At 45.5% G+C, this 27,226-nt stretch overlaps 1 protein-coding gene across 5 annotated transcripts in view; it reads right to left on the bottom strand.

Annotated features, from left to right (window-relative positions):
- LOC119164607 (agrin) overlaps nucleotides 1-27,226 on the bottom strand; it is a 583,580-nt gene that overhangs the window by 44,186 nt on the left and 512,168 nt on the right. For 4 of the 5 annotated variants that reach the window (XM_075882719.1, XM_075882722.1, XM_075882721.1 and 1 more), the window contains 3 exons: nucleotides 23,783-23,901; nucleotides 17,008-17,025; nucleotides 300-411 (listed from right to left, as the gene is read on the bottom strand). In XM_075882719.1, the coding sequence (XP_075738834.1) occupies nucleotides 300-411; nucleotides 17,008-17,025; nucleotides 23,783-23,901 (249 nt within the window). The remainder of the gene's footprint in view (nucleotides 1-299; nucleotides 412-17,007; nucleotides 17,026-23,782; nucleotides 23,902-27,226) is intronic. The other variant, XM_075882720.1, reaches the window with a different exon arrangement.

Here is a 27,226-nt window from a genome sequence, read left to right as displayed (position 1 = left end):
GAACATGTACTGTTGAGGTATCGAACTCCAGCGATTATCCTAAGCACGTGGATGCTAACCAGAAGTGTTAAACGATAGAGGTACTGTAATATCGTGACATTAGGATCTACTGATCAGAACAGCTGAGGTGTGGTAGCTAACAATCCCCACCAAGAAAGAGTGAGGTGATCGCAAGAACTCTGTGAATTGTAACTTCAAAAAAAAAGAAAAACAAAAAAAACAGACTGTAATGCACTGGGATCCATCAGAGCGCAACAATTACAATAAGAACGTTGTTCGAGAACTTGGCAGCTACTTACACTCGATTCTCCGTGCACTGTGGGTCCATCATCCAGCTGTAAAGATCCTTCTCGGCGAGTGCGCGTCACACGCACCACGTGCCACTGGTTCAGGGTGACTTCATTTGGAGACCTGCAGCGTGCACACGGTTGTTACATGCTTCTCTATACTTCTCAGTAACTGATTCGCATAGCTCATGCGATAGATTGCAGAACTACTTCAAAAAACGTCATATCAAGGGTAGCTAAATAAAGGAACAAACTTACTGATGAGGTTTTCGGCGAGGCTGATACCTTATGCTTAATTGAAGTTAAATGAAACACGAAAAGCGGAGCGCGAGCCGCCAGCATTACAGAAGGTGTAGTGCACGCTTGGCGGCATAATATACTCCCGCTGCTAATGCTGCTGTGCAGCTGCTGAAGGTGTTGGATGCGCTTCCAGTGGTTCTTCAACAAGCGAATGGACGAATATGGCATCGACGTTTGAAGAGCGCAGGCGCAGTCGCTTTTTATGCAATGGACTGCTTGAGGTATGCGGGGCCGCCTTTTGGACTTCAGATAATGAGCTTCTAAGTACCAACTTTCAGTTATTGTTTTTTGCGAACCAAATATACATTCGAAGTTCCGCATATCTGTATATATGCCAATGTCGTCTCGCAGCGATCAACCTAAAAGCAAATTATTAGTTTTCATACGCCGCGATCTGACGTAGTAAAGACACGACATCGTGCCAAATACAAGCAAGGATTACGCGATCCTGATCAATATGCACAGGTGGTTGATGTTCTCAGTAATCGTAGGGTACATCAATCCAAGTGCGAAAACCGACTGCTGCCACCTGAAGGCAATGGGGCAAATAAAGCCTGTAGATAAACCTCTTCCTATCGAATACTTTGTAGTAATCCCCAATTTAGACTTCTTGAGTAACATCATACAATTAAAAGCATGTTCTAATTAGTTGAAATAGGTAGATCATGCCCCTATTTGAAAACCTCTTGAATGTGAAGCTTAAGGGTTTTCTAAATTTCTTAGAAGATACTCTGAAAATCCCTTCTTCCATCGTTCGCGGTGACTGTGCTGCGCGTGACCACAAGAACCTTGTGGATCGGCTGTGTACCAAAATAATCTCTGGTGAGAACAGCGTATCGGCCGCAAGCCGAGCATCACCAGCCCCGTTCCTTGACGAAGACGCTAGCTACAAAGTCATCCTACCCGGCATCATCATCATCATACGCCTCACCACACCAATTGCAGGACAAAGGCATCTCCCATGTCCAGCCAGTCAACTCGATCCTGTGCCTGCTGCTGCCCCTTTATACCCGCAAAGAAACTTCCTAATCTCATCTGTCCAGCTAAGTTTCTGTCTCCACCTCACCCGCTTTTTTCTCTGGGAATCCGGTCATTTACCCTTAATGACCAGTAAGTTATCCCACCTACGAGCTACAAGCCCGGCCCATGTTCATTTCCTCTTCTTGATTTCAACTATGATATCCTTAACCTCAGTTTTTTCCCTGATCTACTCTGGTCTCCTCTTGTCTCGTAAAGTTACACCTACCATTTTCCTTTTCACGCTCGCTGCGTCGCTCTCAATTTGAGCTCGACCTTTTTTGCGAGCCTCCAAGTTTCTGCTCCTAAGTAAGTACTGGCAAGAAGCAGGTGTTGTATACCTTCTTCTTGAGGGATAGTGGCAATCTACCAGTCATTATTTTAGAATGCTTGCCGAATACGCGCCACCCCAATCTTATTGTTGTAGTTACTTCAATGTATTGGTGCGGCTCCACGGTTACCACGTGTCCGAAGTAGAGGTACGTTTTTACAGCCTCAAGTGCACTGCTACCCATCTTGAAGCGCTGTTCTCTTCTGAGGTTGCTGCACATTACTTTCGTTTTGTGCAGATTATTTTAAGGCCTACCTTTTTACTCTTCTTGTCTAATTCAGTAAACATTAACTGTAAATCGTCGCCTGAGCTACTCAGCAATGCAATGTCAACGGCGACACGCAGGTTACTAAGATACCCTCCAGTAACTCTTAATCCATAACTCTTCCTACTCTACGCTTCTAAAACCTCCTGTAAGCACGCGGTAAATAGCACTGGGGACATCCTATCGCCTTGTCTGACAGCCTTCTTAGTCGCTATTCTGTCGCTTTACTTTTGGAGCACTATGGTGGCAATTGATCCCCTGCAGGTTTTTTCCAGGATGTTCATGTACGCTTTGTCAACGCCGTGTTTTTGCGGTGTGCATGGCTGCCGATATCACTACTGAATGAAATTTCTTCTTGGAATCAATGAAGGTTGTGTGTTATAGCTGGGAGTATTCTGAGAAATTTCCTATACGACACTAGTAGTATGTGATCGATCACAGCCTGTTCCAGACTGTGCTTTTTCTTTTTTGATTAATTGAGTGCTAAGGTTGTCCTAATTCTGTTCAGTATTTACTCTTCTAAGTAGCTTGTATACGACGGAGAGCAAGCTGATCGGCCTGTAACTCTTCAAGTCCTTGTCGTCATCTCTCCTATGCATTAAGATTATGTTAGCCTTCTTGCGAGATTCTGGCACCTTGCCATCAGGAGACACTTCTTAAACAGGGTGACTAGTTTTTCTTACATCTCGCCCGCTTTTGAGCACATCTGATGTTACCTGATCCTTACCAAAAAGTTTGCCTCTTGCACTCCCTGCAAGGCTTTCCTGACTTCTGTTGTTACTTGTGGGATGCCATCTGTGTTACTGCTAGTTCTTGCATTATAGTTGTGGTTGTCCCAGCTACTGTACAGATTCTGTAAATATACTCCGCTACTTCAACTATCCTATCCATATCGGTACTTTCTTTTCCTTCCTTGTCCTTTGGTGCATACATCTTGTCTATGCGTATGCCACGCTTCCCCTTCACCACTTTGACGCTTCCTCCATTCTTTAGAGCATGTTCTTTTCTCTGAATGTCATACCTTTTCATATCGGGTACGTTACGCTTAATAATCAGCTTCGAAAGCTCTGCCAGTTCTGTTTTGCCTTTTGCGATTGAAGCTTTTGTGCTATGACGTTTTTTAAAAATGTTCTTTGTCTCCTAAGACATCTTGCTGATGTCCTGTCTAACTACTGCACCTCGAACGTCCACTGCACATTCCGTAATTTTCCAAGTCAAATTATCATTCATTGCCCCAATGCGAATGCTGGTATTCTCGATAACAGCCAAGTCTTTGTTCTGGAAACAGACCCTCAATTTTTGTACTTTTCCTCTCAATGCTAGCTCATCAATTGTCTTCGAGCGTATCAGCTTCTGTCGTTCCTTCTTCCGAATCTAGGCGAATTCGATACCTTATCATTCTATGGTCACTTCCTCGTACCTTCTAAGCACTTCCAGATCCTGCACGATGCTTGAGTGTGAACTCAATATAAAGTGTATTTCGTTCTTACTATCCTAATTACGGCTCTTCCATATCTACTTACGGTTCACTCGTTTTCGGTAGAAGGTATTCACAATCCTTAAATGATCACGTTCCGCAAATTCACTTGATGACTCTCCTCTGGCATTTCTACTGCTGACGACATAATTCCCTACTGCCTGGTCTCCAGCCTCTTTCTCGCCTACCTTGGCATCAATGTCGCCCGTCAGTATAATATACTGTATTTTAGTGGCGAAGCTTCTTAAGTTGTGGGTCGTGCGTCCGTGATATATGTGGTAGTATTAGTAGTCGCCGTCGTAGTAGCAGATAGCCACCTCTCGTTTAGTCCTTGGAAGATCCGCTGGATGGCGGTACTTCTATATGTTGAATATATGATGAAAAAAATGTGAGATGGTTGTACTTGGAGTGGTCACTAGATGGACGGATGCACGCAAGGACGGATGCACGGATGAACGTAGGGACGGACGTACGGACATACGCATGGGCAGACGCATGGACAGACGCACATTGGGATAGATGGACGCACGGACAAACGCATGGACGGTCGCACGGACGGAAGCAAGAAAGAACGAACAAACGGAAGCGCGGATGAACTGATGGACGCTTCGCCCCACTCACCATCATTCACTCCAAAAATATGCTGTGATTTTTTTATCTTACTCATTGTCGATTCCTTGACATCATAGAAGCTTTCAACTAATACGTCATGCTGACTGAATGTAGGTGCGTAGGCCTGTACCAGCTTCATATTTTATATTTTATTTAGTTTGATTATATTATAGGCTCCCCTTTCATTTATGCTAAAGTCTTCCTCTGTACTACCAGCTATATTTCTGTGGATAAGTTCTCGTCTGTCAGCCAAGCCTTGATAGCAACGGCCGAGTTCATTTTGTAGCATAGTATAGGCCTCATTTGTTCTTATAAGCTCAATGAGCCCTATGGCATGCCATCATACACCAACTAGTTCCTCCTTCGAATAGCACAGCTTGACTTGGCTCACTAGATGAGATTCCAGCGTTAAACATTGACAACTTTAGGTTCCAATGGCGGCCTGCACGGGTATAAAGAATCTCAGCATCTCTACTGCGTTATACATCTCACCACCGCCAGGGTGAGTTGCTTCGCAGCCGCAGAAGACTGAGGACCGAAGGTTGAATGGCATATTCAGGTGGAAGGTAGTAGCCGAATACTGCGCTAGGGTTGCCAATACTTTCCTGCAGCACCACGGATTTACACGCAAACCACGCACGTGAAGACTTACAATGCATGTCTTCGGAAACTGAATAGTTTCGCGCTGGGCGTGATATCACAGAGGCTTTGCATGACAATAGGCCGTTGACATGAATAGCTTGTCCACCCCTTTGCTACACAGTTCGAGCCACGGTCAAGATCGTCAGAAAAGCAGCCACAGATAGCAAATATGGGAAGCGAATTGAATCACCAACAGGGCATGGTCTCGCCAGAAAGCATCAAACGCAACGAGACGAATCGTGGATCTTCGTATCGTGGCCGCGCCGCGTAAAACCAAGTGGAAGCACGAACGCACGCGTGAGCTGCGAAAGCGTTTGCTGCGCGCACAATGCCATTTTTGCCACTCGAGGGTACATAAAGCTTAAGGCCGTTTCGCACGAGGCAAGAAACTACAATTTATATGTTGCGAATAACTGGCGAAAAAAATTACCGATCACCCTAGCCGCAATGACCAGGGGAGAGCAGTGATTATATGTCAAAAGTTTTCCCCCTCGTTCGCTCACGCCGAGCAATTTTTTTGTTATATCGCTGGAAGATAGTGCCGATCCAAACCAGGCCGTCAAGTTAGCGCTGACGAGATTTTTGGTGGCCACTGTGACTCACTTTTAAAACATTTTGATTAGAAGGCGCTTTAAAATGAGAAACGATGCTTGCCTCTGGCTACCTTAAAAGATTATTTTCGTCGTAACACCGGGATTTTGCAATTACAATTTAGGAATTCACATACCATTTGCCACAACGAGCGGCGGCAAGCAATCTTACGCGCCACGCAATTTGCAGGGCAAAACAATGGGCAGACACAACACATTGTGGGAATAAATTTAATGAGACGCAGCAAGCAGGGACCAAGCACATGACATGTGTATTCTTATTTGCATTTTGGGACTGAGCATTTAAGTTGGTTGTGCAGTCACATCGTTCAATACCAGTTTTGGTGTACATAAACCTGGTGACATGGCCACAAACGCACAGAGGCAGCAATGCATGCTGCTCATGACATGAGTTTCATTATTTTCTTACTAGCTCTTCTGATTGATGTTCATCATAAACTAACATCATACAGTAAGTAACACTTGCTGCATATCCAGCTAGCGACATCACCAGAGGCGCACAAGAAGCGCGGAAGGCAATTTATGCTGTTTATGCGATAAATACCATGATTTTTAAACTACCTCTTTTTATGCACTTTTGTCAAACAGTAAGTAACGTCATGCAATACTAATTTTATAGTATATCTATCTAGCGACGTGAACACGAGGTGCACAAGGCGTTTTCATACGACTCATGCTGTACATGATATGAATGCCAAGATTTTCATACCAGCTCTTCCTATTAACACTCATCATACACTTAGTAGCATCACGCAATACTAATTTCACTCTATATGTAGCCAGCGAATTGGTCACAAGTGCACCAGGACCTCGGCATGCAATTCCTACCGTATATCACATGAATATCTTAATTTTCATACTCTAGTTCTTCATACAGTCAGTCACGTCACGTAACGCTGTTTTGGTGTATATCTAGCTGTTCAGAAAAGAAACTTGTTCACTAGTTGGTTTTTGAGTTACAATAATGTTTTAAGTAGCACGCGGTGAAGCCCCACTCCAGGAGATCGTGGTTTAACATCCTCCCAGAGAGGTGCGATATTCATACATCAATGCCATTTGGAGTCAGAGTGGTTGGGCGTGTAACTAAGTGTGGAGTGCTGGAGAGAGGTAACGTAAAGGGTGCATCAAAGGGTTAATTGGGGTTTAGATTTACATTAGCGGGAGGCGATACAGCTACTACATAAATGCTCCTTGTCTAACTCCGTAATCATGAGTTGCAATTCGTCCCCTGAGTTACTCAGCAATGCAATGTCATCGGCGAAGCACAGGTTACTAAGGTACTCTCCATTAACTCTGTCTGATTCCTCACTGTTCCCATTCTAGGCTTCTGAAAACCTCCTGTAAGCACGCGGTGAATAGCATTGGGGTCTGAAAATTAATCTTCAGAAAACGAAAGTAATGTACAACAACCTCGGAAAAGAGGAGCGCTTCGAGATAGGTAAGAGTGAACTTCAAGTTGTAAAAGACTATGTCTACTTACGGCAGGTAATAACCGCGGAGCCGAACCACGAGATAGAAGTGACTAGAAGAATAAGAATGGGGTGGAGCACATTTGGCAAGCACTCTCAAATTATGACAGGTAGATTGCCACTATCCCTCAAGAGAAAGGTATATAACAGCTGTATCTTGCCGGTACTTAGTTTCGAACCAGAAACCTGGAGACTTACAAAGAGGATTCAGCTTGAATTGAGGACGACGCAGCGAGAAATGGAAAGAAAAATGGAAGGTGTAACCTTAAGAGACAAGAAGAGAGCAGAAAGGATTAGGGAACAAACAGGGGTTAAGGATATCATAGCTGAAATCAAGAAGAAGAAATGAACATCGGCCGATCATGTAGCGCGTAGACAGGATAACCGCTGGTCGTTAAAGGTAACTAACTGGATTTCAAGAGAAGGCAAGCGGGTTAGGGGGAGACAGAAGGTTAGGTGGGCAGATGAGATTAAGAAGTTTCCGGGTATAAATTGGCAGCAGCAAGCACAGGACCGGGTTAACTGGCGGAACATGGAGGAGGCCTTTGTCCTGAAGTGGACGTAGTCAGGCTGATGACGATGATGATGATGACATAAATGCTACAATTAAAGTGTATATGCGACTTTTTACGACGAAGTGTTAGGGTATCCAAGCGCTTCTCACTGTGCTCTCCAATTTGTTAGGTAAAACCTTCAGTTTTGTCTGGTGCCTCGGCTCCGCGTCTTACGGCCATGGGCGTGGGGCCTTCCGGAGGACCGCCTGGCCAGCAGTCATCTCGGCTCGCCACCGCGAGGAAGAGAGAAATTTCACTCAGTCACAGCGAGGACACAGAGCTGTACTCAGTCGCATCGGAAGATGAATCATCCGACGATGATTTAATTCCTGCCTGGAGCAAGAAGGCGAAGAAGAAAATCGTCAACGCAGCCTCGCCCACTTCTGCGAGTACAGCGAGTATGAAGTCAAGGCATGGACGCTGGCCACTCGTCATCGTCTTTGTGCCAGAAGAGTCCCCAGAAAACCTGCAACTACTGAACAGGCAAGCACACTCCCCTTTTTTGGAACGTGTGGTACCTAATGGAATCAAGGAAATCAGAGTAAATACGCGAAAAAAATATACTCGCCATAGACGTAATCCACTTGAATGTGCTTGGACCACTCAAACAAGTGACTGAGCCTGGTGGCATCAAAGTGTCGCCCTTTACACCAATTGACAACTCACCCATAGCTGGTGTGATATACGACGTAGACATTGCGATTCCTGACGCTGACTTGCCCAGCCTGATCAAACCGGCAAATGAGGGTGGTGTCATCACTCAGGTACACCGCCTTGGGAAATCAGGCTGTGTGAAACTGGTCTTCAAAGGCGATTGCAAACCATCCCATGTCAAAGTCGGACATTTTCGACATCCTGTTCGCGCTTTTGTGCAAAGGCCACGTAAATTCCACCAGTGCTTTAAACTGGGTTACGTCAAGGGCGTACGCCCAAACTCGCTACGGTGCCCCCGGTGCACAGAGTCCCATTCGGAAGATGCGTGTCAGTCCACATTGCTTAAATGCGGTAACTGTAATGGCTCACACTCTGCCTCATCGAAATACTGCCCTCAAATTAAGAAGGAGCACGCAGTGCTTAAGCAAATGGTCACAGACAATTCGACCCAAAGGAATTCTCCCGAAACAGTCCGGCGTCGGCAGCGGTGTCGGTACCATCATTTGACCTCAAAGACTGCGCAAGCCCGAAACGACAGCGCCACCTCTACTGCTCTACCATTTAGTCAAGCCGCAACTGGACCAACAAATTCAAATAAGACGTCAGAGAGCACAATCTCTACAGAACAATGGCCTATTCTTCCAAGTCATCCGCTAACCATAGAACGTCAGCAGACTATGCCCACTCAGGGTTCTTCACCAACCTCTCATGGCACACATGAGAAAGATGGCAAAGTCATACTATGCTTCGTTCTCTCATGGATGCCATCCGGGTGATCTTGTTGGACATGAGGACAACGTCTGCTTGAAGCGCTGTTAAAGTACTGGACACCTTAAGCCGAGTACTTGAATCGCTCGAGTAGAAATATGGCTAACGATCACCATCATCTCTAAGAAGTCAAGGAAGCATCCATCATTCAGTGCAACTCCAGTGGACTAAAACTACGTTTTTTGGACTTTCGTCAATTAGTGTGCGTGAGAATGTTCCAAGTCATCAGCATTTGTGAACACACCGCATGTGCGAGCTCTCCTTTCTCTAATCTTTTTTTCATCTTTCAAACTCCCTCATTACTATCCCCAGTGTGGCGTAGCATACCGGTCGCTCCAGACTGGTTAACATCCCTGCCTTTCCTTTCCCCCTGTTCGTTCATTCCTTCCATTAGTAGTTAGAAACTATGCCGACATGGGTATCAAACAAGATGAGATCGCGAGTACTTTGCGATGACACATGTTTAGCGGACCACAGTTCACGTGAGCAAGCCACGTGACTTAGTGAATCTTGCAACATTCCTTGGGTTGTCGCCAAGCATATCTACATGGATATAAAAGAAACGGGCTTCGAAGAACCTTTTAGATAGTATGCACGTTGCGCACGTCAGAACTGAACGAAAAGGAAGTGATGTGTCTATGTGCAGCTTTTTCAACGCCCATGAGAAATTGCCAACTATGCCGACATTGTTAGGAAACGTAAGGAGGCCGTGAGTTCTTTGCGAGGCACGTGATTCGCGGATATCGGGTCACGTGAATAAGTCACGTTACTTCGTGCATCTTGCACCAGTCGATGAGTGGTCCCGAACCATATCAACATGGACATCAAGCTAAGGAGTTTTAATGTACCTCTTCTATAGTGCGGGAGCTACGCACGTCAGACATCGACGAAAAGCGATTCACGTGACTAGGTGCCACTTCATGCACCTCCACCAGTGATTCGCAACTATGCCTACATTGGTATCAAGCGAAAGCACATCGTGAGCACTTTAAGATAGCACGTGTTTTTTGGATGTCAGGTTATGTGAGTAAGTCTACGTGCATCCTGCACCAGTCCATGTGTGGTCCCCAACAATATCGACTTGGATATAAAACGAACAAGCTTTGAAGCACCTTTTCAATATATGTTCATCACGCACGTCAGACATCGACGAAAAGCGATTCACGTGACTAGGTGCCACTTCATTCACCTCCACCAGTGATTCGCAACTATGCCTACATCGGTATCAAGCGAAAGCACATCGTGAGCACTTTGAGATGGCACGTGTTTCGTGGACGTCAGGTTACGTGAGTAAGTCTATGTGCATCCTGCGCCAGTCCATGTGTGGTCCCCAACAATATCGACTTGGATATAAAACGAACAAGCTTTGAAGCACCTTTTCGATATACGTTCATGACGCACGTCAGACATCGACGAAAAGCGATTCACGTGACTAGGTGCCACTTCATTCACCTCCACCAGTGATTCGCAACTATGCCTACATCGGTATCAAGCGAAAGCACATCGTGAGCAATTTGAGATGGCACGTGTTTCGTGGACGTCAGGTTATGTGAGTAAGTCTACGTGCATCCTGCACCAGTCCATGTGTGGTCCCCTACAATATCGACTTGGATATAAAACGAACAAGCTTTGAAGCACCTTTTCAATATACGTTCATCACGCACGTCAGACATCAACGAAAAGCGATTCACGTGACTAGGTGCCACTTCATTCACCTCCACCAGTGATTCGCGACTATGCCTACATCGGTATCAAGCGAAAGCACATCGTGAGCACTTTGAGATGGCACGTGTTTCGTGGACGTCAGGTTATGTGAGTAAGTCCACGTGCATCCTGCACCAGTCCATGTGTGGTCCCCAACAATATCGACGTGGATATAAAACAAACGGGCTTTGAATCACCACTTCGATAGTACGTTCATCACGCACGACAGACATCGACGAAAAGCGATTCACTTGACAAGGTGCCACTTCATGCACCTCCACCAGTGATTCGCAACTATGCCTACATCGGTATCAAGCGAAAGCACATCGTGAGCACTTTGTGATGGCACGTGTTTCGTGGACGTCAGGTTATGTTAGTAAGTCTACGTGCATCCTGCACCAGTCCATGCGTGGTCCCCAACAATATCAACGTGGATATAAAACTAACGGGCTTTGAAGCACCCCTTCGATAGTACGTTCATAACGCACGTCAGACATCGACAAAAAGCGATTCACGTGACTAGGTGCCACTTCATGCACCTCCACCAGTGATTCGCAACTATGCCTACACCTGTATCAAGCGAAAGCACATCGTGAGCACTTTGATATGGTACGTGTTTCGTGGACGTCAGGTTGTTTGAGTTAGTCTACGAGCATCCTGCACCAGTCCATGCGTGGTCACCAACAATATCGACGTGGATATAAAACGAATGGGCTTTGAAGCACGTCTTCGATAGTACGTTCATCACGCACGTCAGACATCGACGAAAAGCGATTCACGTGACTTGGCGCCACTTCATGCATCTCCACCAGTGATTCGCAACTATGCCTACATCGGTATCAGGCGAAAGCACATCCTGAGCACTTTGAGATGGCACGTGTTTCGTGGACGTCATGTTATGTGAGTAAGTCTACGTGCATCCAGCACCAGTCCATTTGTGGTACCCAACAACATTGTCATGAATGTAAAACGAACGGGCTTTGAAGCCCCTCTTCGATAGTAGGTACATCACGCACGTCATACATCAATAAAAAGCGACTCGCGTGACTATGTGACACTTTATGCATCAGTATGTCATAATTTTCATAATATTACCTGTCATTGGTGCGTCATAAAGCTTTGTTATGTTATGTTAGTTAGGTATATATCTATAAGCGATGCGGTCAGGCGAGCACAGAGTCGTAGGTGGCCAGATAATTACGCTTAATGTCGCCGGAGTTCCCCATGAAATGCTTCGCATTTAGTAATGTACGGCTGCTCCAAAAATACGAAACGTTATTCATCGCACGATTTCCATCTGTAGAGTTCCAATTGCTCCATTTACCAAAACGTCGATGGCACCAGTGTTTGAGGTAAGCATGTAAGGCGCGAGTAAAAGCCTGTTATACTCGCGGTCAACTTATATTGGCATTAAAGGGAGAATGGGGACGGAGCTGCTGCACAAGTGCCTCTTTGCGAAGTAGTCATGTTAGGATTGTGTTATTCGGCTAACCGTGTTCGACACGTTGCATAAAACAGCACAGCATTGCATGAAATTTTCTTTGTTCAGACAAGTAAATGTGAGTGAAATTCATAAGAAGCTCCTTCAATGAGTCGTTGGAATAGCTGTAGGGCGATGGTCGCTCACCGAAAGACGAGTACGGAATTTGCATTGCAAGGTGCGCATAAAACGTGCGACGTAGACGGCTTTACTTAGAGTAAAGCATATATGAATATCTGCATGGTGCGCGTGGCGCCTTTTTATAAAGAGCATCCCGTAGAAAATAAATTAATGCTCGTGCTTTCCGCGCAGGAAACACTAACGCAGTTCAGACTATATTCTTCAGCGGTGGCACAACCCAAGTTTGGCACCATAGCCTTCTTTTCATTGCCGAGAAAAGCTGGCCGCGAGTAAAGGCAGATTCACAAACTCAATGTGCTTATATTTTCCTGTGCTTTATGGGCTTACTGCTTGTTTCAGGACTTGAGACACGTAATTTGCGGCGGGTCCCACCTGTTGTGCAGCTTCCGAGCATGTGCCGCTTATCAGCACCAAATGGAGTATTCATTATATCTTTAAGGCGCAAGTGCTCCCAAAAAGTAACTACTAGACATATTCATAATTTGAAAACAACAAGCGCTCCTTGGCATCATGCCACAGTGTTTGCGGATTGCTTGCACACTTATTGCATTGATACGGCAAGTTTGTTGCAAATAATATATCTTTATATATTTGTCCAACAGCAAACTGTTTGGCGTGCTATATTATGGGCAGTTAGCGTAGCTCTTGTTCAACCCCTTCGAGTGTATTTCAACAAGTCGGGAATCTATATGCAAATAAGAAGTGATCGCCATAGCTCTGCATTTTTATAATAACGCTGCATCTGTTCATTGTACAACGGCATATATCTGCAGAGTGCTTCAATTCTATTCTCGGCAACTGCAATAAGACGCTGCTTTTCACACATCATATAGTGGGGCTCTTTGCCACAACAAAATTTTTATCCAGGCCCATGCCTAAAAAGATTTGTACATACTAGGTGTGTTTGATTTGGAGTATATCTTATAACAATAAATCTTCCTGTCAAATATTGTGAGAAAAGGCGGGAGAAGCAAATGATCAATTGAACAACATACTTTGTGAGCTATGACATGGTCAGAGCGATTAGAGACCTGCTGGTAATTACGATATGAAGTAGTCAGTAGACTTGAAGACGGAAGGGGAGTGCATTTATATCATTGGCGACATATGTAAAACAGCGCCTGCGCGTGAAATCGTTACATTCAAGAGCACGGCGCACAAAAAGTTCGGTTTATGGTACCACTGGTTGCTACAGAGGTTAAAAAAGCAGTGACACAAAATTTCGAACCCGAGATGTGGCGTTCATTCAAATGCTTGGTACGCACGAGTTCTTTTTTTTTGGAAGTATGAATCGCGTCTGTTACGTAGAATTCATTTTATTTCGAACGCAAAGAGTATCCAAGGCTCATCAGCTCGTTCCCGGTCATGAGACATCGAAAGCATTTTGACGTGATCAGCCAACTACTAGGCCGCGCTTCAGGATCCGAGTGACGATGAGCGAGCAGCGTTGACGTCGAGCATTATAGTGTTGTCGTCGCGGTGCCTACATATGGTACTAAAGTCTCTCTATCTACGAAAAGTAGCGAAAGGTCGTGATCCAGCCGCCTCACCGCGCGATTGGCTGGTTGGCAACACGTGACCTTTTCTCCTTCGCGCCCCGCCCTAAGGGTCCAGCAGTCGTTCGCTGTGCATGCGGATCGCGTGGTTGTTTGCGTTTCCGAGCGTGGAACTGGACGTTTCGGTAAGTAAAAAACATTTCTTGCGCCTTTTATGCATTGTTTTTGCAACGTAGAAGTGCTTATTTACGTTTCCCTTGAGTGGACGCGGGAATTTTATATTTTTATTCAACGTTTGCAGCATGACACGCTAGCATGCCGGGCTGATGTGCCTACGGTTGCCGCAACCGTATGACATATGGAAAGAAGTTCTTTTCTATTCCTCGCGGTGACGATAACATCAGCAGACGGAAGATGTGTCTCCACAGAATTGGGCGCAAGGATTTCGTGTTCAGTGTTGTCAGTGTTGTTTTGCTACTTCAGTTGCACACATTTGTTATATGTACAGGTACATCTGACACATTTTTTTTTCTCCAGTACCAGCTACACATGCAGCATTGCTGAACCGGATCGAGCAGCTGGAAGTCCAACTTCAAGCCACCAAGCGTAAGCTCAAGCTTGCACAGAAGCAAAGACGTCAAGCGGTTGCTGCCAGCAATCGACTTGTTGCTGGGTTGAAGAAGTACCTGAATGAAGACCAAGTAAAGTGTCTGCACAAACCTACCATGAGGGGAACCAAATGGAGCAAGAAGACTGTGATAAAGGCTTTAAAGATGAGACTCACTTGCTACTGTCATTTTGTGCTCTGTATGCAATCGAAAAAAATGGAGGGGGGGGAGGGGAAAATGGGCTCGCTGTGCCACCCCCTGGCTACGCCACTGAATCTGGTTACTGATAATTGTCAGATGCAGCGAAATCCTTTATCCGAAATAAAGCTCTTAGAGTATTGTGTATACAAATAATTTGGTTAGCGTTAAAAGACCGCGGGAATACTGCCGAGCACAGAAAAACGCGATAAGAGCGCACTTAACTCGCTGCGCACCACTAGAAGCAATCAGTGCGCAATGATGTTTCCGAAAGTTTTGGTAAGCTCACAACCCCCGATATTTTTTAGCTATAAAACAAGCACTTTCAGTTGACCCAAATACCGTCACTACTTCAATGTAAGCTGAATTTCAGATTGTGCAAACGATCGTTAAAAAAGCGCCGTATGACTACCGCTGTGAAACACCGTTCAATCGAATGAGATGCTTCGAAAGTACGAACGTTTTATTGCAAAGCTTCACGCGCCCCGGGATCGTTAGTTGTCCCTACTGCTTGAAGTTTCCTGGGCAGCTTACGCCACAAAGGGCAATAATTAACCGGTTCAAACGCGCACTGAAAGCGGTTTCAGCCGTCCGCAAAATGCACGCGAGCGAGCGGAGCGTCGTCTGCTAGCGCTGCTCCTTGGACCCCTCCAAAGGGCGCGCGTGTATTTGTCGCTACCTATATATATATAGGGACCTTATATGGTACCGTTTGGCTGCTACACCTGGCTGCCTAGCAACGTCACCACTTGCTTGCTTCGTCCAGCACATTCGTATCATCTCACATTCGTATCAACACATTCGTATCAATCTAGCATTTTCCTTGCGCCACTTCGGTTAATTTGTCACGCAGTTGTGATCGTGAATGTGATGATTTCAAGCTACAGTCTTCGCGAACAAGTAACACGCACGTAGTGTTGGTATGCGTTGCCACCCAGCCTGGCCCAGGCGTGTGTCTCCAGCTGCCCTTTTGCTGCTCGGTCCTAATGACTGCTCAGTAGAAAGTCTGACAAAAATGATTAGCCACGCCGCGAATTGCCATGATTCTATATTCCTCGGTGTTTTCATCGTCGCTAGTAAACACTGATGATGGCGGCGACGACAAAAATTGGCCCCGAATCTTCATGTTACACTGCAAATTTTGTCGAAAGACGATAATCTTGCGTCTGGAGAGAGTGAACAAAACGTTTGATGTTCTGCGCAAAAAAATTGGTGAATGGTATTCTGGAGGCGCTGCGTCATAGTGCCTCGAACGTCTAGCAGAAGTGAACGAGCACATCGAGGCACAATAGACACGAGCGCCATCTGGCAGTTATCTTCAAAAACGAAGGCGTGCGCCACCGCAGAGAAAGATGCCCGCCTGTCTCGGAGGTGATAAGGTGTAGCACGCAAAGCGACGGGCACGTGCCACCGCCGTGTCGTGGTAGCAAAGCGTTGAAAACACTTACCTTTTTGAGCATCGCGTTGCACTGTCAACGCAGCACGATAAACGCTATGGTCCTTAGAGCTACTTGTGTGTGCCCCTTCTATTATAAAGGCACACATACAAAACATCGACGTGGTGTTATGGCACCTAAAATATGCAGAATAATTCCTTTTTAATTGACAATCGAAGAACTATGAACGCTGAAGCTTGAGGAATTTCGGTGGGTGCTGCGGATGGGGTCGGCCGTTTGGGGTATCATTAAGGGCAGACAAACAAACAAATGTAACGACAGACAGACCAAACTTTTTTCCGTTGAAGGTCCCCAAGAAAGACTATCGTCTCTAATAGTGGTGGCGAAGACATACCTATAAACGTGCGTGGACAGCAGTAGAAATGTCAACTTCAGACACCATCGGCCCCATCTGATAACTGGCCACGTTATTAGATGGGGCGGGACCGCGGGCGGTGGGCGCGCTGTAAGTGCTGAAAATTGGCAAGCTTTGCAGCCGTTGTGAGATGGGTTCGATACTGGTCACACTAATCGATTTACATATATTATTTTGTTCTCTGTTGCATTATTAGTGCCGAATAGTTACTAGCGAATCAAAAACTGCGCGTTGACACTAGAAGCGCGACATGCATAAAGTGGGTGTCGCTGCTCCTTTAACTTCACGATGCAATGACTGCTGAGCAAAAAAACTACCCGTAGTGTATGGGCCGAATTACTTCGTGAATGCCTTCATTTTATTTCGTTATGTACTTTGCTTGTAATGCATCGTTGAAAAGCTATCGCAGCACAAGGCGATCACTGCAATCAAAACCAATGTTTCTGTTTGTTGAATTACTGTTTTTGGTATATGAAGAACACGCTGAATAGGACACCAGCTTTTCAAGTCGCTGATTTGTCTATCGCTCATTTTGAGCGTATATACAATAAACATCAAATGACGAGCAAAGATATACTCACGCAAGTAGCACAGATCCTCTGCCGCATGAAATAAAAACAGAGCACATAAACAAGTGAAGCGAATAAATCTAATGGCAAAATGCTAACTTCGTCCAAATTGTGCAACTTGGCAAATTTCCATTTAAGCTGCGTTAAAACTACGAGTGGTGGGAAGAGCGCAGTCTTGACAACGCATGCTGCACTCGTGCCTTTTACCCACAGTTTTACCTTCCATCACTTCAATACACTGTAATACGGAATCTATATCTCTGAAACACACCAAATTTCAAGTATGTAAGCATAACTTGCGCACTATATAATGTGACTGAAAACAAAAGTTGTTGCACATGCCATGGATAATTATAGCAACGTACTGAAAAAGCACGTTAAAATTTAGCACTTTGGCACTGAGGGAATACCACAACTTTATTATTGCACACTTGCAAAAATAGTTTTCTGTCTTCATTTCTTGGCATAAAAAAATCTGAGCAATTTATGCTGTTTCTGGCGTTGTTTCTCCGCAGAATAACAGTTCTGGAATAGAACCTGGAAATAAATTCACTGACTTGTCCCTCAGACTACAAAGGTTGTAAAGATTATTCTAACTCTGGTGTAAACTCAGAAAACACACGTTTTTTTTCCTGTTTCGATGATGCACTAAGGTTGTCCGTTAAGAAATATCCAGCGACGGATAAAACTCAGATGCACAATTTCTACCACGGACACTGCAATGTTACTTTGTGGTTTCAACAAATAAAAAAAATTGCAGCATTTTGAGCACACTTCAACTTCATCGTACGGTGACAAATACGGACGAGGAATACGAGTATTGGCTGCAAAATCATAGGTAAATAATGGCTGGGCTGAGCCTAGCCCTTCCTACTAGTAACTACTCTTGTAGTTATCAAGAGCGACACAGTATTTAACTTGCTTTCATAAAAACAATGTCCGAAGCGGTAACTTCGATCTTGGCAGCCTTCCACGCTTGCTAAGCGTGGACGCCTGCCATGCCTGGCCGCTATGACGAGTCTTGCCACCACGAGCTGCCAGAGACTATCACGTACGACGTGAGACTTAGGAAGACGCCGGGAAGAAAAAGCTGTGGCGTCTCAGCGGGCTGAACGCCTATCGTGAAACGAACATGACTTTCAAAGACAGATTCAAGAGAAGTCCTACCGATTGACGAAACGTAAAATATGTGCAAGGTTTTATGGGGACAAGAAAATGAACTACAAGAAAAATGCTATTTGTAGAGTCGGTTTTGTCCGGTGTCACCCGAATCTTTGAAAATATTTGTTTACACCTTGGAGATTTAAAGCATAGCTTTACCTCTTTCATTATTATGACAAATTGAAATGTGAAAAAATTGTTGTAGCTTACACAATTAAAACATTTTTGATGTGTGTGATAAAGCCATCTTTGGCATGTTTTAATGTCCTGTGCATTGTTACATTTGGGCATCTGATTTTTTTTTCTACGCTGCTCCCCAGCATTATTAGTTCATATACCCCCCGTGATTCAAAAGAAGGAAAGTATAAAATTAATGGATAGTTTTCTATGGTGCACACAATACTCAGGAGAACTAACAGACAATAATTCGAGAGAAAGTAGTAGGGTTTTAATAGAGGTTATTATAATGTAAATGTGAAGAAATAAAAAGAACCTGCAACCTTCGAATAACGCATCCGACGCTCTGTCACTGAGCTACGGGAAGAGTAATTCTCCTCCGTCCGTTTTACATGGTATGAATGTGTATCTCTTAAACGTGTGATGGTAAGTCAGCGCCTCCTGTTTTCATTACAGCGAGTGTGGAACTTTTTTGCCTGGTTGGCATCAAATAGTTTAATATTACGAGATGTCAGCTGAACAATAATGCCCTGCATACCACCTCCAGGCATCAAGTCTGCGAGAACGAGAGCCTCGCTATGAAGAAAGGAAGGAAGGAAGTGTACAGTGTCAATTTTTATGAAAGGGAACTCGGGAGCGCGTAGCCTGCGCGCTCCGGAAGCGCGGCTGCTGGAAGCGCGTTCAAGCGGAGGCGAAAGCAACCACAATATCTTTTCGCGTCATCTCGCGGTGAGCAAAGAATTATTTGTTGCTGATATGTAACCAGCATCAAGAATGCGACCTCCTCCCCCTTCAAAGTGATTACGCGAGGGCTTGTAATCGCCTTCAAGGGGGGGGGGGGGGGGGTTGCAAGCTTCCCATTCTATATCAGCAACAAATGATTATTTTCCTCGCCGCAAGATGACGCAAAAAAAGACTGTCGTTACTATCGCTCCCACTTGAACGCACTGCTAGCAGCCGCCGGAGCGTGCAGTCCATGTGCTCCCGTGTTCCATTTCATAAAAATTGACACCGCACATTTAAGGGCTCATTTTCTTTGTTAGACATCATATAAGGGAAAAGCAACAGACAATAAGGCCAGAGAAAGGGTAGGGGCTGTTATTGGAAACAATTCTTATTTGAACTGAAGCATGAAAAGTGGACGAAATGCTAACTTGCCCCCGGCATGATACGCACCTGCGAGCGTGACAAGACAGCGGGGCCACCTTGACTGCATAATCACTTGGCTTCTGTGTGCAACCCTGAAGCAGGTCTACCCTCGGTGACACGCAGTTTAACCTAATAATATCCTGAGTAAATACACATTATGAGCCGCGAAGTGAAAGCCAAAGTGCGTTGGCAGGCTAGAAGGTTATATCATGTTTGCACAACGCCAACAGACAATAAAGACACACTCGTACAGAGCACTGTCTTTTAACTAAAGATGTTCATGTTCTTGTGCACGTGAATGTATGAACACGCGAACAGGGGAAAAAAGGAAAGGCGATAGAAAAGTCGCGCAAAAGGTGCGATGTTAGCGGCCTCGGTGACAACCTGTTGTAACCAAACTAAAACGACAAATTGAGAAATCTAATTTTCTTCTAAGAAAGCGACACCTAGCATGATAACACACCTACCCTTTATTTTTTGCATCGAAGATACAAATCACGGTAAATCTGTTTTGAGGACTGAGTAAAACATAAAATTTACGTAAAATAAGAATATGGTTAAGTTCACGTCTTACCAGTCCTCTGAAAATTTAATTATTTAGTCCAGCCTCCCTACCAAAAAATAATCACCAATAGAGAACATCAACCGGTGCTTATTTCTGAACAAAGCCAAACGAATCTACCAAACAAGGGATATAATCATATAGCGTGCGTTTTCAGTTGTATGTGTTTTTGATGTAAAAAATATTTTGAACTGCAACTTCTTGCAAACTCGGACCAGCTTAAGCCTTCTGGCATTATACTTCTGCACAAATCGACAGCCTCGACTTAAGAGTTTCGCATCACGTGTTGTCAAAGTAATTCAGCTAAGTTGTTGGCAAGTCAGGAAAACTTGCGCCAAACTTCCGCCAAACTTCCGCTTGAAGATGATCCCATCAAGTGGTTCGGTAGCTCTCTGGACAGCAGCACCTGTGTATTCCATTCAGAGCTATTCATATAGGGGATATTCAAAACGTACAGCGCCATCTGTGGATAGTCCCGTAAGCTCGATCTGCTAAGCCCTGTCGGGCACGAAAACGAAAGCAGGCGCATGTCACAGCTTTTACGGTGCAAGTTGTTCATTGCTTTCCTGCTTTCTTTGATGAATTTCAACTGCTTCGTGCAATGTTCAGGCAACGAGGGAGCCCTGACAATGTCTTGAACAAGGTAGGGCTAATTTTAATCAAATTTATAGGTTACATGAACGAAGAAAAGAGCATACGGATGCGCACTTCTTTCGTAAACAAGATCGGTACTTCCAGAAGCGCCTGGCATGCGCATAGAAAAGCTCTTGTGGTGGACTCATGGTCGCACAGAAGCAGCCAGCCACCCTTTCCCATCGTTTTGGTGAAATGTTATCGCGTCGCGTGTGGGAAAGGGAAATGGTGCGTGGGTGCGCGACCAAGCGGTAGTGGCCGCACAATTGCTGAAACAAAAGATACTTGTTGTTTGGCCTTCACGGACGCACTACTCACTTCTCTGTGCTGATTTCCAGCTGCACTCGCGTCCAGCACGACACGGTCTACAGCCTCAGGTCTCATTTCCTTGTGTGATTTATTGTTCAACTGCAACAAAGCTACACTTATCGAACAGCCCCGCCGCGGTGGTCTACTGGCTAAGGTACTCGGCTGCTGACCCGCAGGTCGCGGGATCGAATCCCGGCTGCAGCGGCTGCATTTCCGATGGAGGCGGAAATGTTGTAGGCCCGTGTGCTCAGAATCAGGTGCACGTTAAAGAACCCCAGGTGGTCGATATTTCCGGAGCCCTCTACTACGGCGTCTCATAATCATATGGTGGTTTTGGGGCGTTAAACACCACATACCTTACCTACCTTATCGAACAGCATATTATGATATATGCACTTGAATACAGCCGCAGCCGACATCGCACCCGTGTAAAAGCATGGTTGATCAAGATAACCTGTTGGTTCGAACCCCGGATGAGGACTAATATTTCGGCAACCAAGAAACATTTATTTCATAGAAAGTAGTTTGAATTTTCCTGTAGCGTATTGCTACACACGAGTGGTTGTCTTTTTTTTTCTTTTCTTGAATCTTCCACAACCTTGCAGGCTTCTACAGAAGTCATTTTCCGTACTAATAATTTCTCTTGAAACAGCCTTTGTTGTTTGAGTTATGTACGTTTAGAAAGGCTTGTGACAATCAGTCAGGCATTCACATCTTTTTGTCGCCCTCCTAGACAGGACAAATGTACAGTCGACCAAAAAAGTTTACAGATCATGCGAGCGCGTAGCCAAAACCCTCTTCGCGGCACTTCCGGTACTTCAGCGGCAATCGACAGGATCACTGCGCCCGAGACGCATCATTCCCTTAATGCCTGTCTGTTTTCTGGCTGGATACAAATAGATCTCAGCTTTCACTTTTTAACGCGACACATTTTTTGGCATCTGTGTGCTTCTGCCTCGAGAGCAGATTATTAGAGCAACCCTTATCAGTCACAATCTTTATCACAAAGTGACACATAACCAAAGGAACGCCGTTCGAGGCACGCCGTAATTGCGCTGATACTATTATGAAAATAAAAATGTGGCAGTCATACTGCAGATGAGCGCTTCGTGTGAAAACTGGCAACTAGCAATGTGCTGCGCAGCGATAGAAAATTGAAAGGCCCGTCAGTAAGAAGAAGAGTCATTTTCGCCCTATCACTGTGGTCGGAAATAAATGGCGCTACACTAGGACAGACAGTTTGGCACGTGCTTGCGTGGTCCGCAAATATTTTTGGTCGACTGCACATTTTCTAGTTTTTCCGTGTTGTGAAATAAACATGACAAAAAAGAGACGCCGTGGTATGGGGCTCTGGAAATTTCAGCTATCTAGGGTTGCTTAACGTGCACCTAAATATAAGTACACGGCCTCAAATACTTTGTATATATAGAAAATTCAGTCACTGCAGTCTGGGTTCGACCCCATGACCTGCGGTGCCAGAAGTCAAGCACCATGACGCACTGTAAATTGTATACAATAAAATACTTATTCGGAACAAGGCAAGCATAGACTGACGAAGCAATGCGTTGTAGCCTGTAAAGAAAATGATAAGGCTTTAGGCATGCACTGTCTATGAAGGGCTCTAGGATTGTCACCCTACTTTAGTTGCAATAATTGGGTAGAGTTCGGCGACAAGAACCCACTTTTGCAGCAGTGCTCTGTGCCTCTATGTATATCATTCCTTGTTTTGTTTCACCTCCTAACATATTCCTGTGCACATGAAAATAAACATTTTTTGTTCAAAGTCAGCGCTGCAGTGTCTATGAATACATGTTTTTTTGTCTGTTTGCGCCCAATCGTGGGGCTCGAACTTGTAAATTTAAAAGAAAACGAGAAAGACCCTGAAGTGTTAACTTGCTTCAATATTTATTCGTGGCAGCCAGAGACCTTTATTAGGTTGCACATCGCAGGATTCGGTCCACACCATGTCTAAGTCACTAGTTTTGATCTTTTTGATGAAGAGCTGAATCTTCATCAAAAACGCGACGGTAACAACCAAATACGGTTGTCACATATAGCGCAAAATGACGGGAGAGGGCCGAAAATAGGAATAATGTGAGGGGAAGTAAAGCATTGAATGTCAAGCGTTGATGCTAGAAGGCATACAATGGAAACAAAAGATTCTTGGAAGCTGGCCGCTAGTCATTTGGCTCATTTTGTTCGACTTATTTGCGCTGTGCGATAGCCTGAGTCACAATGTCATAGCAGAATGCCGAAGCTGCGAAGAAAGTGCTTATTACAAAGTCGCAGAGCCGAAGCTGTACTAGCAGACTGAAAGAATTCAATTTTTTGAAATAGGACTTTTCAATTAGCAGAGCATTATCGCAATAATGAAATTGTGAAAACGTGTCAATGTCTCAATGGTTTGCTTTTAAGAAGGGTGATTTTGCACGAACGCCTGTCTATATTCAAGTACCATCTGTGCCTCTTCTCAGGATATTTGCAGTTTTCATGTGCTCATAACTCTGCCATGAACTGAGTCGTGCTTCTGTTGACCTGGACGAGAGAAATCGAAGTGGCATTTTTCGTGGACCACTGCAATGGAAGGTCACTGCATGTACATTGGCGCTCAGTTTATACAAGTCTGTGCTAAAAGTTTCGCAAACGCTGTGAGGATGCAACAGCAGAAATTACTGATGTATACAATATATCTGGAATTCTCTGAACTCTAGCCAAGAAACGGTTTGAAGACCAAAATGTTTTCAAAACACCCTGTTACAACTCACTGTGAGTGTGACTAAAAACTTAGATGCTCACGAAACGTTTGCTGCTCCAGAGCCCAAGTCGTATCGAAACTGGACACGGCCAGCTTCCAGTCGCAGCGCGAGGAAGTCACCACGACCAGAAGATCCTCCACCGTTGTAGAGCAAGAGACCCTGCGTAAGTGAACGAGAGCCCACACACTGTTTTCGAATGTCGCAGAAGTGCAGCAGTTAGAAGGAAGAATGAACTAGTAAAACTGAAAATGTTGGAAATATCGAGCTGAACTTACAACAATGCATTCATGCACACCATCGATAACATGTGTACTATATTCTAACTAAGAGTAAGTCAATCATCAAAAACAGATTCTGCAAGCAGAACAAACATCCCGTCAAAGGTACGTGGTAAAACGACGAACGGTCTACGAACTACATCTTATTGCATTTTCGGTGGTACTGAAAAAAAAATTAACACAAGTATTTCGGAACATCCTGCTAACGACCGAAGTGCATTGTGGACTACATGGTTCCTCTGCACGCTATGTGGTCGTGTTGTTTTGTTAACAAAACCACACGACCACATAGCCCGAGTTGTTTGTTAATGTCCATGTTTCAGCCCCGTACGTTGGAAGTGGCAGTATGCAGTGGTTTTATACTTGTATACTATACCTGGCAACATTTAGGAGTACCTGCGGAACGCACGAGAGCGCATTCTTCGGTGAATTTATTTTAGATGCGAAGTATCCTTAGGGTCGAGCTCAATCCGCTGTACGGCATGACCACCCTTAGGCCTCGTTCACACTGAGCATTCCGGCCGCCGAAAGTGCTACGAATCCGGTTCGGCGGCGGCGAGATTCGCCGAAACGGCCCTCTCCGCGCCGATCGCTCTCGGACCAATTTTTGCGGCGTCTGCCGCCGAATCGGTCACCGCGGACCAATAGGAACGCTAGTCAAGGAATTTTGAAAAATGGCGGCCAAGCCCTACTCGTTTGTTATGCCGCAGTGCACGTAACTGAATGTTGAAACCAACGGGTGTTTAACCAACTCTGTGCCTACTTCGCCTCCGTATTTCGTGAAAGAGGTGACCGATCTTGCTGTTGGCGTGACCGAGCTTGTTGCGGTCTTGCAGAGCAGAACGAACCCACCAACGCCGCTGGCGTCAGTGGTTTTTCTGCTCTTCGTGCATTACAAGACAGCCACTTGCCAGCAAAGTAAGCAGTACTGTCTTTTCTTGCTTCTTGCGTACGAGAATCGTCGAAGTATACACCAGCGGATAGCGTAGTAGCGTTTGCGAGCCGCGACAACAACCGGGTGACAGCGCATCCATTCCGCGTTCGCCCCGTAGTAGATGGCATATTCGGCGGCGCGGGGCGCGTCCAGTGCGAACGACGCTGCATTTCGGCGGCAGGGGAATTTCGGTCGCTGTAGAAAGCGCATGTTTCAGTGTGAACTAGACATTACTGCGCTTGCACGTCCCTTCTCTCTCCTCTGTTCTTTCTCACCCCTTCTCTCGCCTTGCAATGCCGACACAGGCTAGTCTAAGCTCACACCCTCCCCTCTCTCCACGCGGCACGCCCATTGCGCATGCACCCCTTTCCTCTCCAATGGTCCCCTCTTTCTCTTGTTTTGAAACGCCAACGCAGGCAGCGTTTGCTAGCGATTTATTGATTGATATGTGGGGTTTAACGTCCCAAAACCACCTCATGTTTATGAGAGACGCCGTAGTGAAGGGCTCCGAAAATTTCAACCAACTGGGGTTCTTCAACGTGCACCCAAACTGAGCACACGGGCCTACAACATTTCCGCCTTCATCGGGAATGCAGCAACGGCAGCCGGAATTCGATCCCGCGACCTGCGGGTCAGTGCATCCTAATCCATTACTCAGTACGCGTGAACTCCGACTAGAACTGCCAGTGCTTGCAACATGAGTTTACTTGCGCTCTACTGTGCACCATCCATGCCTGTTGGTTGTCTGTTCTTGGCATTCGGATACGAGTCACTGGAATTTCTATGCTGCCATCAACTCCTTCAAGTTAATTTACGTTTGTGGTATTTCACCATAACGCAACAGAAACTACCAGCTTTCGGTATGGGCGCAATCACAAAGGTGAGCCGTCTCGTGCGCAGAGTAATAGCGTTATCCATTGGCAGATTCAGAGTGACCCACAAAAACTACGCCGAAGTACTCCCCTCAGGCAGGGGGCAACAGAAGAGTATGTAGCAATAGAGCACACGCACTCCCTCTGGAGCAAATGGCAAAGTCAAAATGGAACGCTTTTTTTGCGCGTCTGTCTTACTGCTTGAGTGGGAACTTTGGGCACAATGAAGCTACGCTATAAAAAAGAGCATGTTTCCGCAATCTTGGCAGTGGCAAAAGGTGGCTTCACTACTGCTGGCAACCCTATTGCAAAAAAATTGGCAGATCCCACGTACCATGGGAATCGGTGATATGAGAAGCACGTATGAGAAATGTTGATATGTCACTTTAAAATCAGCACAACGCTCTGAGGTGGAGGTAAATGATACCGTACTTGACTTCGTATCATGATTATCATGTTTGGATGTGTTATTTACCTTCGTCCTCTATTCACGTCGCGTGATATCAAATTTAGTATATGTGAACCGGCCGCGAGCACGCTGTGAGCGTGGTATATTGTCATGCGTTTACATGACGCGTGTCAGCATTATCATGTTTGCATCAGTCATATATTTCTTCATCCATTGACGTTGCGTAACACCAAATTTGGTATGTGTAGATGTAGTAAAACAGCCCCGAGTGCGTCATGAAGGGCCCAATTATATACTCCAATGTACCTTTGACGCACGCGCACGCTGGGCACAGCGACGCTATGTTAGCCAAACGCGAGCGCTCTTTAGTCTGACGCCAGACGCAACCAGCGTACGTCGGCGCGGTCCGACGGCAACTGGAGTGAAAGGCGACATGCTGCATTTCGCGCCAATTCGCTACCCCTTTTCGTGATGGAGGTAGGCTGGACGCGCTCAATCGAACGTGCGTCAAAGCAACGCAGCGTGGCGCGCGCCTGGGAGTATATAGCACGACTGGTGCCTGGCGCGGCAACACCGGCGTGAAGCGACAAAATGAACGCTTGTGGGCACGCGCACCGTGTCACGTCAAAATTTGTTGGCGCCTTGACTGTGGCATGTAGTCATGTCCTCACATGACACGCAACTTATTATTATCATGCTTGCACCAGTCACATACCTTCGTCATCCATTGGCGTCACGTAATACCTAATTTGGCATATGTGAAGCTAGCGAAACGGCCACGAGCGCATTATCAGTGTGGCATGTAAACATGTTGTCACATGACACGCATGTCGTGATTGTCATGTTTGGATGTGTCATCTACCCATGTCGTCCGTTCACGTCGCGGAATACCGAGTTGGGTACTTGTGAAGCAAGCGAAACGACCACGAGCGCATCAAGAGCGTAGCATGTAGTCATGTCATTACATGACTGTGATGAGTGGAGTGCGCGT

The sequence above is a fragment of the Rhipicephalus microplus genome, unplaced genomic scaffold (assembly GCF_043290135.1).
Source record: "Rhipicephalus microplus isolate Deutch F79 unplaced genomic scaffold, USDA_Rmic scaffold_13, whole genome shotgun sequence".
Lineage (NCBI taxonomy): Eukaryota > Metazoa > Arthropoda > Arachnida > Ixodida > Ixodidae > Rhipicephalus > Rhipicephalus microplus.
Note: the sequence above shows the minus strand (reverse complement) of the source record. Positions and strands in the feature narration are given on the sequence as shown.